Source organism: Pleurodeles waltl, chromosome 12 (assembly GCF_031143425.1).
Source record: "Pleurodeles waltl isolate 20211129_DDA chromosome 12, aPleWal1.hap1.20221129, whole genome shotgun sequence".
NCBI classification, from domain to species: domain Eukaryota; kingdom Metazoa; phylum Chordata; class Amphibia; order Caudata; family Salamandridae; genus Pleurodeles; species Pleurodeles waltl.
The window spans coordinates 155333850-155351944 of NC_090451.1; the positions used below are offsets into that span (position 1 = coordinate 155333850).

Sequence of the window (18095 nt, forward strand, 5' to 3'; positions counted from 1 at the left end):
TGGAGACAGAGGCATGGGCCCGCTGGGTGGGAGCTGTGCTGGTGTTCCCAGAGGGGGTTGGGTCTGCTGTGGCCTGTGTCTGTGTGTGGGGAACCGACTGTCCAGAGGTCCCCGATGGTCCGGGCTGGTCATCAGGTTCTAGGTCGACAGAGCTGCTGTCCTCGCTGGGGGCCTGTTCTGGGGGTGGGATGGACAAATCTGGACCCTCCGTGGCGGTGTGTTGGCGTTCAGGCCCTGCAGGGGTAAAGGAGTATGGTTATTGTTTCTGTGTGTGCCATGGCGTGCATTTTGAGTGCCCTTGTCCCCCAGTGCTGGCATTCCCTTGTGGGGGGTGTTGTGAGGGTGGTGGGGGGGGGGTGTATGGGTATGTGCAATGGTCATGCTTTGGTGGTGGCTGTCTATGGTTTGTGTTGGCATTCAGGGGTTGGTGTTGTTTAGGGTGGGTTGTGCTGGTGAGACATTGGCAGGGAGGTTGTGTGCTGGGGGGTTGAGATTGGGGGTGGGGGGGGGTTGGCATGCTGGTGGTTGGGGGGGGTGAAGTAGTTGAGATTCGACTTACCAGAGTCCATTCCTCCGTGTACTCCAGCGAGGCCATCAGGATGCAGGATGTTTACTACCTCTTGCTCCCATGCTGTGAATTGGGGTGGAGTGGGTGGGGGTCCGCCGCCAGTCTTCTGCACAGCGATGTTGTGTCTTGACACCATCGAGCGCACCTTCCCCCGTAGGTCGTTCCATCGCTTTCTAATATCTTCCCGATTTCTGGGATGCTGTCCCACAGCGTTGACCCTGTCTACGATCCTTTGCCATAGCTCAGCCTTCCTTGCTATAGTGGTGTGCTGCACCTGTGTGCCGAAGAGCTGGGGCTCAACCCTTATAATTTCGTCCACCATGACCCTGAGTTCTTGGTCCGAGAACCTGGGGTGTCTTTGGGGTGCCATGGGGTGGTGTGGATGAGGTGTGGGGTGGTGTTTGTGGTGATGTGCGTGGTGATATGTGGTGATGTGTGCGTAAATGTGGTGTGGGTGATAAAGTTGGGTTCCTGTGTGTGTTGGGGTTTTCGATTGCTGTGCTCGCTCTCTCTATCTCTATCTCTATCGCCTTCTCTCCGATTTCCAACAAGTGGGGGTTTGTGGGTGATGTGGGTGTGTGTTTTATAGTTGATTGGATGTGTGGGAGTGTTGTTTGTATGTGTGTCAGGTGTGTGTATTTCAAATTGTCCAATGTGGCTGTGTTTTGGAGCTGTGTGTGTATTTTGAGCGCGGCGGTGTCTACCGCCAATGGAATACCGCGGTTGAAAGACCGCCGCGTGGATTCGTGGGTCAGAATGGCATGGGCGTGTTTGTGTTGGCGTGACGGTGGAGGTTTGGTCTTCGCCAGTTTTCCGCGGCCCGCTGATGAGGCGGCCTTCCTTGGATGTCGGGTTTTTGGCGGTTTCACAGTTGGTGGTCAGAATGACCGTGGCGGTTTACCGCGGCCGCGGCGGTAGAATGGCGGACTTCTGACCGGCGGTAAGGGCCTTTTACCGCCGAGGTCAGAATGACCCCCATAGTTTGCAACAGAATAAGACATGCTCTAAACCAAGCTTCCCATCATGTATTTGCCAATTTCTAGTTACACACACTCTTTAAGTCAATCGACTAAAACTGATACTCATAGCTTTCAATAGCCAACTGGGAACAAAGGAATATGAATAAACTAATTTAGTACCTGTCAACAATATAGTCTGCAATTCCGTAGGAGGCAAATTAAAATAATGAGATTCAGCATTTTTTTATCATGCCCAGATAAATATGCAACTTTACTAACTATGTTTTAGAACTCTCCACTGGTGGAGTCGGACAATCCTCCCATTGTGTGTAGTTGTAAACAGTTCTAGGGGTTCTGGTTTATGTATGAAGTGGTGTCCTAGATGATGATAACAGAACATTTTCCCATAATTTTCTGTTGTTTAGTAAACATCTTCACTTTTAAATACAGTATAATATTCAAGCTAAAAAAGTATAGAATCAACTGTTTTCACATCCCAAACATCAGAAACCACCCCAGGTGTTATTATATAATTCATAGAAACTTTAAATACATATGGCTTTTTAATCATTTCCTTTGTCCCTAAGATATCAAATGATTCTTTATCCCAAACAATCCCATCAGGAATCTGTATAGCTTAAATGTTCACTAGGGACAAATCTCTGTGGACTGTATGTGAGGACAAGTGAGGATTCAAAACCTCATCTACCAGCTCAACAGTGGAGCATTCAGAAAGATAGTATCAACAAAAAAACCAATGACAAAACCAATCCAGAAAAGGAAGGCAAGCTAAGTTAACAGAATCACAGATAACTCCATGGACGAATCAGATAGTTCTAAGCCAATTGAATAGCTTACGTGCTACTGATACAGGTGTAGTTGAACATCCTGAAGAATTTTGAAACGAATGGTTGATATTATCCAGAAGAAGTTCAGGCAAACACTGGAGCCAGTGTCAGAGAAGGAGAACTGGCAGATGTTCCTTGGTCATTTGTAGTAAATGATTCCAGCCATTTGTGTTGAATTTGAGTAATATAGCTCAGAACATTGGACATTTCTTGTCACAGATGTAGTGACAGGTACCAATGAAAGTTCATTTTCCACACTCCCCAAGCTAGAGGAAGTCTCATCACTGTTTGTTAAATTTTGGAGAGGCACATCCTGACTGGCAATGAGTGGGGTTCGGGAACTGCCCAGGAGTCATCATGGTCTACTGTGCAGCACTGACCACCTGGTGTAACGTGTTATTGTCAATTAATGCAAATCAGTTTTCCCTGGAACCAGGCATTGGTGGTAGAATACCAGTTCCGGTACTGTGTATTCCCAGGACTGAAACTGGTGCTTGATCTGTAGGGCCAAATTCCTTTTTACAGCAATCTTTTTACACACTAGAGCCCCAACTTTTGGAATCCAGCTGGTGGATGTTGTTGGTGAATCCCTCATTTCCAAGGTGGTGACACATGCAGATGAGTTTTCATCATGGAACTGTTGTACTTCCTGCAAGACAGTGACATGTTCATTTATGTCAAATGGTGTGTCTGCCGCCACTGTGACAGGGCCATCAAGATCTAGGACATACATAGGTAAGATGAACAGAACCTCATATGGGGTGTGCGCTCCCAAGGACCTTCTGGGCAGATTATTTAATACTTCCTGGACTCTAGATAGGTGGTTAAGCCAACTATGACCCATACCTAGTACCCTTGCTGTTAAGGATTGCTTTAAGTCTAGGTTTTTCTGCTGCACCACCAAATTCGCCTTGGAATGATCAGGAGATGAGAAATGGAGTTGGACACCGATCATCACCATGGTGTCCCTGAATGCCCTTGAGGCATAAGCAGGGTCCTGGTCCGAATGGAATGCCGCACATGTATATGTCCATATAAAGACTTGCAAATCTTTAATAACAGTTTGAGTGTCAGCTGATTGTTGTAGCCATACCCATAGAAATCAGGAACAAGAATCAACAGCAACTAAGATGTATTTGTATGCACCATCAGGTGTTAAGGGACCACAATGGGCCAGGTACGCACATTGTAGGGGTTTGTTGGAAATTAAGAGGGGTATCTGCGGTGGGCATTTTACGGTAGACTCTCTTGTTTGTTGACAGATGTCACAACATAGAACATACTGTTTGGTCTGCTTGTACAGACTTGGCCACCAGTAGCGTTTATGCAATAATGAAACTGTAGCCACCACACCTGCATGGGCAAAAGCAACCCCTTCATGCACTGCTTTTATTAGATCTGATCTTGGTTCGGGATCACGTGATCACCCACCCTTGATACTGATGCAAATACTACATTCTTGGCACTTAAATGATAGGAATATTTGGCGGGATATGCCTTTGACAAGGGCTTTCCTGCAAAGTGTATTCCTGCACGTTGATGGCCCATTGTATGTACTACATGGGTATTTGTTAGCATCTCCTTTAGATCTGCAACCTTCCTTCACAGAAGTCTGTGTTTGATGGTGTTCCCTTTTGAACCTCTGAACCCATTCTGACCCCCGTAATGCAGGTATTCATTAAAGGACTGGACGCAATAGTACAAATCACACAATCAGTGTCAGAAGTTCGGGATTCATATGTTCCAGTGCCAATATTTAAGCCTTAAGCTCTTCCAGGAGTGCAGTCCCCTAAGGTCTGTGTGTATGTGTTCTGAGGGTGGAACTTGCCATCCCTCATGAATCCGCAAACAGCCGCACAAGCAGTGGAGTATTGCTGTTTAGTGCCTACTGCCGGTTGCGCTGAACCATCAGTGTAGATTATCATTTGATACTGACCAAGAGGCAAAATGTTTGCGGGTATTGGGTATTCAAGTTCATATTGAAGGAACTTTTGTGGCCCGTTGAATCTAAAGTAGATGTAGTGCTTTTGCATTTGGCTTTTGTCAGCACCTCTAAGGCTGGTATCGGGGTCACAACAGCAATTTGTTACCCCTTGGCTAGAGGTCTCTCTTTTATGAAAGCCATCTGAACAGCAGTCAGAATATTTTTAGTGGGAGCAACGCGTTGTTCAGATGTTGAATACAAATGTGATCTGTATGCTATGGGGACGGTATTACCTTCATTGAATGGTACATAGGTGAACCCAATGGCCCTAGCAATTACTCTGATGACCAAGTTTGTTTGTTATCACGTGTGTGTAAATGTTTTGCTTCGAGAATGTCTTGCTGCAGTGCCGTAAGGATGTGTGTGTTCAATTGTACAATATTTACTTGAAAAGTCTGGACGTATCAAGTCTTAAAGTGGTTTCAAGCATTGTGCATTATCTAGGATGTATGTTCTGCCAAAATTGAAAAAGCCCAACAATTACTGTATCTTTTTGATAGTATTTGGTGGTTGAAACCCACCACAACGTGGTCCACTCATCTTAGGCGTGTGACCAGGTCGTCATCTGTTAGGTAGATATCATCTACATAAGACAGCGCCTCTGAGTCAATGTCATTTAGAATAGATGTTACATGTGCTGAGAAGAGTCCAGGACTATTCTTAGACCCTTGTGGGAGTAGACAAATTTTTCTTTGTGAGCCTAGCACACTGAAGAAGGTCAGATCCATGCTTTCAGGTGCTGTATTTTGGCAGAAAAAAAGCCATTGGAAATATCCAAGGTTGTTTTGTATTTTCTTTCCCACTAAGTTGTTGATGAGTGTTGTGCTCTGAGGATTTTGTATAACAAATATGCATGTGAAACTGTTTAAATGTCTATAGTCTAAGACTATTCAATATGAATTGGTCCGGTTTAGCTACAGGGAACAAAGTGTTGTTCATTGGTGATACGCACAGTTCTATTACACCATGGTACTCGAGTTGTGTGTGTATTTCTCTCACTGTTGTTTTAGCCTCATGTTTAATGGGGTATTGTGGTTGCTGTTATGGTCTTGATTAAATCTGTATTATAAGGTAGTAGGAGTCTTTATCCCATCCTAGCTGATTGTGATACAACGCTGGGGCTTGTGCCAATACCCAATCTGCTGCATAAACCTGCCTGAATCCTTCAGGAACAATGACCAAGAAAGATGGCATAGTGACATCTTCCCCTATTGGGATTTTATTGACAAATTCTGGTAGCCAGTCTTTTTCTGCCAAAAGGATGTCATCACATAACGTAAATTTTCCCCCGAATATAACTTTAATCGTGCACTCTGTCTCCCTCAATTTGTATTTTCACTTTGTAAACTCTACCTGGAGGGGTAGGGGAAGACCCGCATGTCCACAGTTTAGTCTTCTAAAAAGTCATTAGTTGCTGTCACATTCAGAAGCTGTTGAAGATTCCTGCGAACTATTGTGACCTCAGCTCCACTGTCTAGGAGAGTCTGTTCCCATGACCTGTTTTTCAGTAAAGTTCTCATTATGTGTGGCATTTGTTGCCAAAGTTACTGCCACCTTTTTCTTTTTAAATTGTGCTTTCTGTTGGGGTACTTTCTCTTACTTTTTATGAAAGGTTCATATGAGCATTGTGAATCTTTTCTCTGTTTCGTGTACTTATTTAGTTGTTCGGAACACCCTCCTCTCACTGCGCTTATCCGGTGAGTCATGGAAGGAAAGAGATTGGCGTGTATCACTAGATTGGTATCTATCACTAGTTTTAAAATTATCCCTATTTCTAAGATTATAACGTTTCTCAGAGGTCTCCAAAAGCAGAGATTATCCTCTTTGTTTTGCATTATCTTTATTTTGTTTTTGTTTATCCCGGCATCTTTTAGAATCATCTGCGCTTGCTTGTTAGAATCCTTATTGGATTTACCTTTTAGTCATGGTTTACGTGGTCTGGCCCTACACTATCCCAACCTATTCTAGAGTGCTTCTCTGAAATAATTTTTGGCAGCTCGCATTCCTGATCCTGTACAGGAACATCCCAGAGCTGCTGGTGTAGTGCCAATGCTACTGCTTACCCTTTAAGGTTACATAATATTATCGAGGACACTGTGAAAATTGCTCATTAATTGCATTTCCAGATCTAAGACCTGGCAGCCCCATATTCATCCTGAATTTGTTTTGACACTTCGGAAGATCGCAAGTGTCGGTGTACCATGTGCAGTAGTGTAGAGTGCCGCAAATACTGCACACCAAGTGATGCAGTTGTCCACTGAGGGAACCATCCCAAATGACCAGCACATTGTAAGAATTCTTTGTTTATCTTGGGGTCCTGTATGGGGAAAACACAGCTTCCAAGGTGCCATTTTTTTGTGCTAACTAAAATGGAATCTCTTTATGTTTAATAGGTACTTTACCCATAATTGAATGCACAGTAGCAGGATTAATTCCCACTTAGGCCATATGTGGTTGCGCTGGAGCAGCCCTTGCTTGGGCGGTGTTTAAGATCAGCATTACGAATTGTAATAAGCGTCTATAAATTTCTACTAAATTAGTGTATAGGCGATGTACGTCTGCTACCACCATTGTACATGTATTAGGGTGCGATGTGTAGGTAGCCAATTCTGGCCATGTAGGTCCATCATTACTTAAAGAACCTAGTCTAACATTCTATGGAATGTGTGATAGGGTGCCATCAAGCCAAATTTGGTGTTCTTGATAAGATAGTGGTATTTCTAAATATGCATAAGGTCTATATTGTGACAATATTGTGTGGGTGCATTTGCTGGACTGTAATGGTGAAATGTGTGTGTTCCCATCTGCTGCTGGAAAGATGACCCAAGAGTAAAAAAATTCTGTTAGTTAGTCAGAATTCACTGTCAGTTTTGATAGCATCTGGATAGCAGTAACTTGCCTTAAATAAGAATGGACAGATTCTGTAAACAATAAGCTTACAAAGAAGAACTACTGTCAAGATTGTTTAAGGAACATTTACAAGGCATTTATCCTGTGAAGAGCAGGCTGAATTTTTACATTCAGTCAAGACCATCACGTGTTGCAGTGGAACTGGCCTAAATAGAGAGATGAGTTTGGATTCTGTCTCTGGTTTATCTGTTTTTGGATTTATTGGTTCACAAGGAAGTTTCTCAGAGGATGTCTTCGCAGCCTGTCACATTTTATTTTCAAACAAGAATTGGCAAAGCCAATAGGTCTCATATTCGGGACCTATTGGCTCTGCCAGTGGTTTGGGAGGAGGCCTCATGATGCATGGTTAGCCCCCACTTTTTGCCTGATGTTGATGTGTCCTAGAAGATGGTACTGCCCACGGCCCCTGCTACCCAGGTTTCTTGGGCCAGAGCTCTTTCCCTAAATCTATTGTGATGATTGGCACAATTGGATACACTCTTACGTATCACTGTAAGATCCTAGTAAAAAGGTGCCCCAGTACCCAGGGCACAGGATAGTATGAGTAGGTCCCTGAGGGCAGCATCACTGATTGCGCCATGCTGTAGGGCGCTGCACCCAGATGCACCTAGCATTGCCAGTGCAGGCTGAGTGTACTGGGGCAAACCTAAAAATGCAAACTCAATATGGCACACTCCCTGTGTGCCCTATCCACCCTACACTGCATATGATGTGGATAAGTCACCCCTCTGGTATGCCTTACAGCCCTAAGGTAGGGTGCATCATACTATATGTGAGGGCATAGTTGCATGAGCAAAATGCCCCCACTGTGTCCTTGCCAAACCTGGGACATAGTGAGTGACCAGAGTAGCCATTTTAAGCACATGTACTGGACACTGGTCAAACATGAGTTCCCCAGCTACATGATGGCCACTCTGCATCCTGGGTTGTTTGGTATCAAACAACTCAGAAGGATAAATCCAAACTGGTGCCAGTATTGGATTTAACCCTAAATCTACCCAGGGGTCACTTTAGAGGTGTCCCCTCCAAAAGCTAACCCAACTGGCATATTTGCCGACTGGTTCCATCCAGCCTGCAACTTCCAGACAGCCACTAAACAAACCTGGGGGAGAGCCACGGCTCTCTGGTTTGTAAAACAATGCCCTTACTGGGTGGAAGAGCTAACACCCCTCCCTCAGGATGCGCAACACCCTGGCGGTGAGCTTCAAAGGGCTACTGCCCCTGAAACTCGAGGCCCCAGGCCTGCTGCTAGCAGCAGATGGCTTCCCCCTTTGAAAAAGCCCACTTTTGGCAGGAGCAAAGGCAAACCAGACAAAGGGTAGGAGGAGTGACCTCACTGAGCATGCAGCACCCCTAGGGGCTTGCAGGCGAAGTGGACCCTCCATTTAATTTTCCTCCATGTTGGATGGCAGGAAAATAGCAAATGAGGTTTAGGGAAGTGATCCTTCCTGCAGGAAGTGGTAACTGTAGTGAGTGTAGCCACCCAAGGGTAGGTGTCCCATTGGACACTACCAGGTTCGCCCTAAAACGGCCACTAAATTCAGTATTTAGTGTGCTCCTCTAGACCAAGAAATTAGGTTCATCTGGAAGAAGAGAAGATAACACCAAAGAAGCCGCCAGGACGAGAACAGAGGACCAGCTGCACCAGAAGAGGCTCCAAGACCCCTGCTTGCTGCACCAGAATCCCGACAATCACCACTGCAGAGGAGCTGACCACTGGAACGACCTCAAAAGACCCCAAGGACCTCTAGGCTTTGCAAATAGCCCAAGATCTTGCTGCTGAGTGGAGGCACCACTCAAGAAACCAAAGGAACCTGCAAAGAACCTGCAAACTGGTGAGGGACACTTTACCGACAGGACAATATCTCTGCAACCAGAAGTCGCAATGACAGTCCGGAGGAGTCCTGCAAGTGTGCCAACTTTGGTGGCACAGTATCCTCTCGTGGCCGAGTTGTGCCAATATCCCTAGTACTGGTCAGTGCACATAGGACAACTCCAAAAAACGGCTCACTCAGAGCTGCAACTGGACCAGAAGGAAGCCCCAGTTGAGGGACTTCAGTGACACCCCGGACCTCTCACCAGAGTCCCTCCAAGTCCAAAGGGTCCCTTTGTGCACAGCATCCAAGACCTCCAAAACGCCATGCACCTGGCCGCCCTGAGCCTTGCATTACGGAATGCGCTGTGTGCCCTGGCTCCCCAAGCCATTGCAGCCTCAACAGTCCAAGGGGACCTCCAGGAACCATCTCTAAATGTCCAAACTAGCTCCTTTTCCAAGTGGCCCCTCCAGGTGGCACTGTGCCAAGGGACTTTCAAACGCTGCTGCTGCAAGAACTGGGAGCCGCCCGAGGCTCTCCAGTTGGCAGGAGGGGTCCACCGACTGCTACGACCATTGTGCAAAAGAAAAGACTGGTAACTCAACTGTACGACTTTTAATGCATTTTTAAAGGTGACTGTGCATTGATTCAAATTGTGCGTACTTACACACAAAGTCTAACTTTATCAAAACTTTGAAAAGTCATAATGTATTCTTAAGATCTTGGTCTTAAAATGTGTATAAAAGTCTGAAGTATTTTTATAAAATCTGGTCTTGAGTAATTCATTGAGTGTGTGTGGTGCATGATTGGATTTGTGAGTACCGCAAATACGTAGCACATCTCCTGGATTAGCCTAACTGCTCGACCAGCTACCTTAAAAATTGGATCATTGGGTGGTCTAATTTTTACCTCTGGAAACCAATGTTTGGTTGCCTGGTCCCCCTGCATAGTGTGCCTAGTTTTGCACACTACATAGAGGGCCAGCCTCCTCCAAGTGTTTTTTAGCATTGCTACATATCATGCCCCAATTGTGCATCATGGCTAAATTACATGCAATTTTGTGCAACTTTGTATAATTTTAGCAGCAATTTTCAACAAGTACATAAAAGCAAATTACATAAATTTTGTACACCCATAGTAGTGCTATTGTGTGAATGTGTGTGCTTCGAAACATGTCCTTGTTACTTCACACCCATATCCATTTGCCAAGAGCTGATCATTAGGGAGAGGCAAGTGTGGTTATATCAGTAGCCTGGAATTGCCAATCATATTTTCAAATTCTTCGTAGGGACAGCTTATCCTTTCATTCCTCCTAGGTTGATACAATAAATATTACTGAAGTGGGGAATTGTAGCATCTATTACTATTTAAGCTAGAGAAAGAATTTAATCTGCAAGATACAATGTAGAAATAATTATTATAGTAAAGTTTTGTTGTTTTGTTTTTTGGTTTCTATTGACAGGAAGGGTTCAATGTTTTGTACAAATTGCCTAATATTTATAAGAAGTGACAATATCGTTATATTTACTTATATTTTGCTTAATGCTTGTGTGTAGCCAATATAATTATGCAACTATTTGGCATGAAATGAACCAATATGCTGGAAAGTGGATTTGGTTGCTGAGGATCACAACATTTGTGCAAGCTGAGCAGGCAAGAAAATTTGTTTTGATTTGCTATGTGCAAAAATGTAGCTGTCTGTCCCAAAACTAGTGTTTCTTAAATTGATATAACCATGCCTTTTGCAAGAACCACCTATGGCTCTTCCTGCTATCGCGTGAAAGTAACAGGTGCTAATAACGCCACCAATAGACAGCATCACCTTCCTCATTGGTTAATTCTGGTTTGTTGTGTGTGTTGTCATATCCAGAGGCAATGAGTCCTTGGGTGACCGCTACATTCACTCACATTGGCCGGCAAAGAACAATGTGAAGCTTTCTGCGAGATGGAAAGTTACATTTTGAAAGCGCCGTTGTTCATCATATGCACTTTTTGAGTAGGTAGGGTAGTGTTAACGACGGCACTGCTTTGAAGAATTCCGTAGTCGTCAATTATGGCTCCAAGGGTGGCAACCCTAGTCATGCCGAGGGGTGAACTGCACTGATATGTCATTTTGCAATGTGAGAACATGTAACAAAAGATGAGCCGTGCTCCGTTCAATGAAAATTAAAGTGGTCCAATGAGTACGTGTTTTGAACTAGTGCACAAATAAACATGCTTTCACCCATTTATTGTGTAGTACAAAAGTTATCTTTCATGTTATCGTTGTAGGACATTCAAAGCAATGCAATAAATAACACATTGCAGAGAGGGACAAAATGTAACACACTTTGCAGGTCAAAAGATGCAGAGTGACATTGTACGGATCATTCAGATCATTGCTGCCACATTTTCCAACAGAGAAGAAACACAGGCCTCAATCTGGGTAATAATTATCTCGAGAAACAAATGGAAAAAGTCACTACTGCGCGGAGGTGGTGAGACGAGCTGGCAAGGGGAAAGTCCATGAGGCGGATATAGCGGGACCCTCGCCTCTCAAAGCCTGCCGATATTTATTGTCAGCAGAGCATCATCTGCGCACTCGGAGCTGCAGGTCTCAAGCAGAACCTTTTTTTAACAGCTCAAGTGGGGACAAGTAACGGATTGGAAGTGGCAAGCAAAAAAGACGAGGGCAGACCGGTAGGTGCAAGCGGACATGCGAGGTAGGGCAGAAGGAATGCGGAGGAGGAGTACACAAGGGAGCCAGCTGAGAAAACAAGCCATCATCAGGCACCGAAGCAAACTTTCTTTGTAGTAATGAAAAAGCATAAAAATCTCGAAACACAAAGGGGCGCTAGGAAAAACGTTAAAAAAATGCAGTTGCACTGCAGGGTGTTTTAGAGCTTTAATAAAAATAAAAATAAACCAGTGACAGCTGGCTGTATAAGAAATATGAGCAAGATGTGCTCACAAACTCTTCCTCAAACAAAAGAAAAAGGTAGTTCCCACAAATAAAGAAGTGGAAGGACACAGGTAATTGGGTGAAAAACTCTGAGGAAGGGAATCACACAAGAAAAGGTAGGCTATCTAAAAGATGATGACCACATAAAAGCTAGCCTTTCAAACTGACATTCAGCACAACAAATAAGCGATGGACTGGCTGTAAGCCCGCTAACTGTAAACAAAATGTCTCGGAGAGACAGGGTGTGTGCTATCTACGCAAGACCTAAAAACATGTATTTGGGCAAATGTACATCTCTATGAAGAGGAAATAGAAGAGTTGGCCGTTTCTGGACTCAAAATCTCTGAGCATAACCAAAATACTTCACTCACTATGAGTGCAGACTCGGAGAAAATCAAAAAGACAGAAGACTGATTAATTGAAAATGATTGTCCGAGAACTTCACGTGACACTCTAGATCACGTTGCAACACTCGCGTTCTTCATTTATATTCTCCTATTGTGAAGAATCAATGCATTCCCGAGCCATATAATTGAATGCTTAATTACATTAATCAATTTCTAAATTCCTGGCATGTGCCATTTATATTTGAAATAAATACTAGTTTTGCTTTAAGAGATATTTGAGGTTACTAATTCTGATTTATATCGGTGTACCTTAAACTGGGACAGTCATGTAATGTGGTACACAACTGAGCAGTTTACATGCCCCTTGCCATTTCTTGCAGATAATTGCTGTCTATCAGAGTTCATAATAACACTTAAATTACTTCTGCACCTTACCTGTTTTTATTAAAATTGTATACTGCAGTAAAAATGTCCTATTTTGCATAACTACAAAATGCAATTGGTTTCCTGCAAAAGTTTTAACTTATCTTGTGTAGTAATCGACGTGATAAAGGGGCTTATGCAGACTTGAAAGCTCTCAACCAAACATTCATTCACCCAGATAAGGTATCATCATCATTGAAACTTTGCCTTGTTTTATTTTAAACAAACTAAATAAAAAAAAGAACAAATATACTAATAAATTTTTGCTTGTGACTTCGTTGTTCACAATTGAACATTTTATATATTTTCTTTACAGTATCAAGAATGAATTTGGAAGACTATTTCTCAAGAATCCAGTACAAAGGAGCTGCAGAAAAATGTGACTATCAAACATTGAAAGAGATCTTCAAGCAACATATTAAGGCAGTACCATTTGAAAGCCTGAGCATCCAGTGTGGGGAAACCATTGACTTGGCTATTGAAGTGATATACAACAAAATTGTAAAAAAGCAACGTGGTGGTTGGTGCTGCGAGCAAAATCATCTTTTGTTTTGGGTTCTAAAGACAATGGGATATGAGGTCACAATGCATGGAGGCAATGTGTATCTTCCATTACAGAAGATGTACAGTTCTTACATGGCTCTTCTTGTGCTCAAAGTGGTTGTTGATGGCCAAGTGTATATCGTTGATGGTAGTTTTGGTGCCTCCTTTCAAATATGGGAACCCTTGGAGCTTATATCAGGAAAAGACCAGCCTCAGGTTCCTGCCACATTTCGCTTGACAGACATTGATGGTGTTTGGCACTTTGATCAAATAAGAAGAAAACAATATGTTCTTGATCACAATTTATCTAATTCTGATCTGCTGCATAAAGATGAATGCAAGCAAATCTACCGCTTCAACCTTCAGGAGAGAACTATAGAGGATTTCATGGTCATAAACCACCTTCTCCAAACATCGCCAGATTCGCTATTTAGGAAGAAATCCATCTGCACTCTTCAACTCCCTGACGGTGTTCGATCTCTGTATGGTTGGAACTACACAGAAATAAAATACAACCATAAAGATAATATGGACCTGGTGGAATTTAGAACCATTAAAGATAAAGAAGTGGAAATGGTTCTAAGAGAAATTTAATTTGATATTAGAAAATACATTTGTTCCAGTGTATTCTTGTGGTGTTTACCTGCTTTAGATGACAAGAAAGCACTTTGGGGGTCATTCTGACTTTGACGGGCGGCGGAGGCCGCCCGCCAAAGTCCCGCCGGCAGAATACCGCTGTGCGGTCAAAAGACCGCCGCAGTAATTCTGAGTTTCCCGCTGGGCTGGCGGGCGACCGCCAGAAGGCCGCCCGCCAGCCCAGCGGGAAACCCCCTTCCATGAGGATGCCGGCTCCGAATGAAGCCGGCGGAGTGGAAGGGGTGCGACGGGTGCAGTTGCACCCGTCGCGATTTTCAGTGTCTGCTTGGCAGTAAGGGGGTCTGAATCACCATGGCTGCGCTGCTTGGCCACCGCCGGTTTCCCGTTTCTGACCGCGGCTCTACTGCCGCGGTCAGAATGCCCATGGGAGCACCGCCAGGCTGTTGGCGGTGCTCCCGCGGTCGTTGGCCCTGGCGGTCCATGACCGCCAGGGTCAGAATGACCCCCTTTATGCTCAACAAAATTTGTAGTCCCCAAAACGCATCCAACTCATCTCTCTTCAACCTATAAAAGGTGTGACTGTCCTGGAGAACACTGGCTAAAACGAAGCGAAGAAGGTTTTTAAAAACTGATGCTGTGCAGTGCTTTTCTGTTGGCACTCCAAAATTTATTTTTCATGTAGATAACTGGGTTCCACCTTGATTATCTTTGATTGTATTTTTGGAGAGGATTTGCCAGACCTGAGGAACCTTTCTCAAGTTTTACTCTTATTTCATCATTAGTCCTGTTTTAGCGTTTGTTTTGGTATCCAATGTACTGCTCAGTTTACAGGTCTATTCCTTTGTGGCTTGGCTTGGAGAATTAGCATGCTCGTAAATATGTCCATGTTAACCCTGGCACCAACTTCCTTTTCCCCTTCCCCCAAATCAACTTTGGGAAACATTTATCTTCCAGATTTGGAATCACTCGTCAGTGTTCCTTAATCAACTTTTCTCGCCCTCTTTCGTTGGAGGTTTGGCCTCAATTTGGAGATTGTGAGTGAAGCGATTTCAAAGTATTTAGCACTGTAGCATGCTCTCAATTGTGTTGAGAGGCACTGAACTCTCTTCAAATGAGGCATTTTGTAGCAAAAGAAAGATTGGGGCATTATCTGTATTGTAGGGGTTTTCAGCATAGAACCCAGTAGGCCATATCTGTGCCTGATAGTGTGGATATTCACAGATAGATTTTCATGCAAAAAATATAATGGAACTCCTGTACATAGTGGTTCTTCTGAAACTCTGGCAGGAATATGGGACTCCTTAGTTTCCTTTGCACCCCCTGCTGTACCACATTCACATTGTTGCACAATTTGTTTTCTTTACATTAGGCAATTATTCACAGACATTAGTTATTGAGTACCACAGACACAGACATTTGTTTAAGATGCTTTTGTTTGTCCACTGTTGGTTTGCCTGATGCTGACCATTGTCCTTCCACGTGGCCCAGTCTTTTTGAAACATTTCATTTGAGGCCGCATTAGAATTAATTGTTCATCATATAATCTTTCTTTGCCTACACTTGTGTAGTGTACAATTTACACAGGCTACAGGGCAGGCCAGTTTACAACAATATTCACTGTCATTGTCCATTTGCTAGGAAAGCCTTCTGCCAATAAACATAGAATACGCCTTCGGCTCGGGCATTTAACGCGGGAGCGGGCCTTTAATAGCCGGTAGAGCCCGCTACGGCGGGTTCTAAGGCTATATTACAAGTCATAAGGATTGTCATCAAGATCAGATATTTTTGAATTCTGTTGTCCTAGAAGAACGATTTGGAATGTATCATGGTCTTACCCATGGAGTAGCGTACTAGTTTATTAGGTACACTTGTGATTTTAGCTATGTTCAATAAATTCAATATTGATTTATTTTTGAGTGCCTTGATAATGTTCAGCACAGTACTCATATACTATTCCATCTTGAAATGTAAACAGTGAACTACTCCAACAATTTTAGGAAATATTTTCTATTTCAAAAATTATTACAGTATATAACTAGAGTGAAATAAACCCTGAACATAATTCCTTTTCCCTTATTCAAGTAGTTTCAGTTTCTGACATCACTCACAATACCACTGAATTACTATGTTTTCTTTGACAAATAGCCTAATTCAATAAACATAAAAATCCAAACTATTCAGTGTTATAGGTCATAAAATAAGGAACCTATTGGTTGCACATGAAACATAAATAATCAAGGGTGATATTGTGACAATTAAATCGTCCTATGAAATTATGAAGAGCACTGCACTTTTTGCTTATTTTCCCTATGATAAGGGAATTGGTAATAGCTCTAGTAGCTTTATTCAGAATGTCTAACTCATGTAAACATAACAAGAATATTGGATTCTTGAAAGATCATATCCCTAGGCTTTTCTATATTTGTTTCAAGAACTTGTCAATCTGTGACCCCCAAGAGTTTGTTTCCTACTCCTCAGCACTTACATTTTGCAAAAGAGGTGGGTATTACTCAATCCCTCGAAATGCACTAATGATACCGATGCTGCTTCTAAATAAACCCTAGCTGTACTCCCAATTTAGTGAAACAGCAGACCAAAATTACAAACTTTCAACCTTTACTTTATAGGCCCAATAAAAGGGTATATCCATGGGATAGATTTCACTCATCCTTGGGAGGATCTGTCCCCTTGGGACCACTGCATAGGAGTTTGTGAGGGGGTCAAAAGCTACTCCGGAGAAACCAAGGTAAGCGGAAGGTGATGAGCTTAAAATGATGAAGTGAACACATGCCACCCCATTGGCTTATCCTTCAGTAAGCTCAGTGGAGTAGTGGGATTTCTGAGGGGCCGCACTGGTATTGGGGAGGTGACCCAGCCCTGTGATAATTCTTGTGGCTGCTAAAGAGGCTAGTTGTGGTGACCTCACCTCCCCCTGGCCACTTCTCGTGAGGCAGGGAAGATCTTTTGCAGAAACAGTGAAGGGGGCCCCTGTAGGAGGTAGCAGGCTATGAACCCAAAGACCTGAAGGTGTTGTGAATGTGACAGTTGTACCCCTTGATCTGGCCCACCACCTTTCGATAAACATCTCAGAAGCAGATTGGCTGGGGCATTGGGCCTTCACCCTGGAGTGGGGGCCCCATGCGGCCTCGATGACCATACAAGAGAACTGTTCTGCCTAATTCTGGGATTTCTGATGAACTGGGATTGGAACAAATTGTTTGTGCTGCCCAGATGATCGCTCCTGGTGCAAGTGGGGGTGGGTTCCACCACCCCCCTCCCCCCAGGGGAGAGACTCCCAGGTTGGCCTATAGTCAAAGATACTCCCCGAGAGGAAACTGATCAGTGATTGCTCCACTCACACCTTTTGATCCGGCAACTTGGTTGGTGGAGACATTATGGGCCATAACAAAGTTACGCCGGGCCAGGCCAAAAAATATAAATTCACACTGCGAGTGAGGAAAGTGATGGGGCCCCTGGAGGAAGGACCCAGGGCATTGCCAAATGAGAACCACACCTCTGTAAAACTCCAGGCTATTTGAAACTCCAAGACCACACTGGAGACAAAAATAGGGGAGGTTGGTGCAGACATGACCCTGGTGTGCCAATACATCTGCCATACAATGGACAGGGTGACTGAAGCAGAGGGGAGGATATCCGAATTGGAGGACACCATTAAAGAATCTCTCATCCGAAGTGAGCCATCTTTCCCGGGATGCCAAGGCTCTACAAGACCATGCCCAAGATGCTGAAAACTGGCCCCCCACTTCATTGGTTTTCTGGGGGGGACTGAGGGCCCAACCCCTGAGGCCTTACTTGAGCAATGGATTCGGTCATGGATGGACCCAAGGAATCTGTCCCTTTGCTTCATACTGGAAAGGGCTCATTGCTCCCTTGCTTAGAAGCCCCCACCCCTAGCCCTGCCCTGACCATTGATAGTGTGTTTCTTAAACTACTGGGACTGAGATCCTGTTCTGAAGGTGGCCCGACTCAGGGGAACCTTGATGTTTCAATCAGGGAGCATAAAGATCTTTCCCAACAACACCGCCAGGTCCAAACACAGCGTAAATCCTACAGTCAAGTGAAATTAAAGTTGCATTCCATGCAGCTCTTCTATATCCCACCAAATTGCGACTCCAAGACTGTGTTCTTCAAGTCACCAAA

The 18095-nt window shown here is 44.0% G+C and overlaps 1 protein-coding gene across 1 annotated transcript in view; it reads left to right on the forward strand.

The window, feature by feature from the left end:
• Positions 1–15843, forward strand: part of LOC138267904 (arylamine N-acetyltransferase, pineal gland isozyme NAT-10-like) — a 64526-nt gene extending 48683 nt beyond the window's left edge. The window contains exon 2 of the mRNA XM_069217165.1: positions 13111–15843. Within this exon, the coding sequence (XP_069073266.1) occupies positions 13111–13931 (821 nt within the window). The 3' untranslated portion in view covers positions 13932–15843. The remainder of the gene's footprint in view (positions 1–13110) is intronic.
• Positions 15844–18095: the final 2252 nt, after the last annotated feature.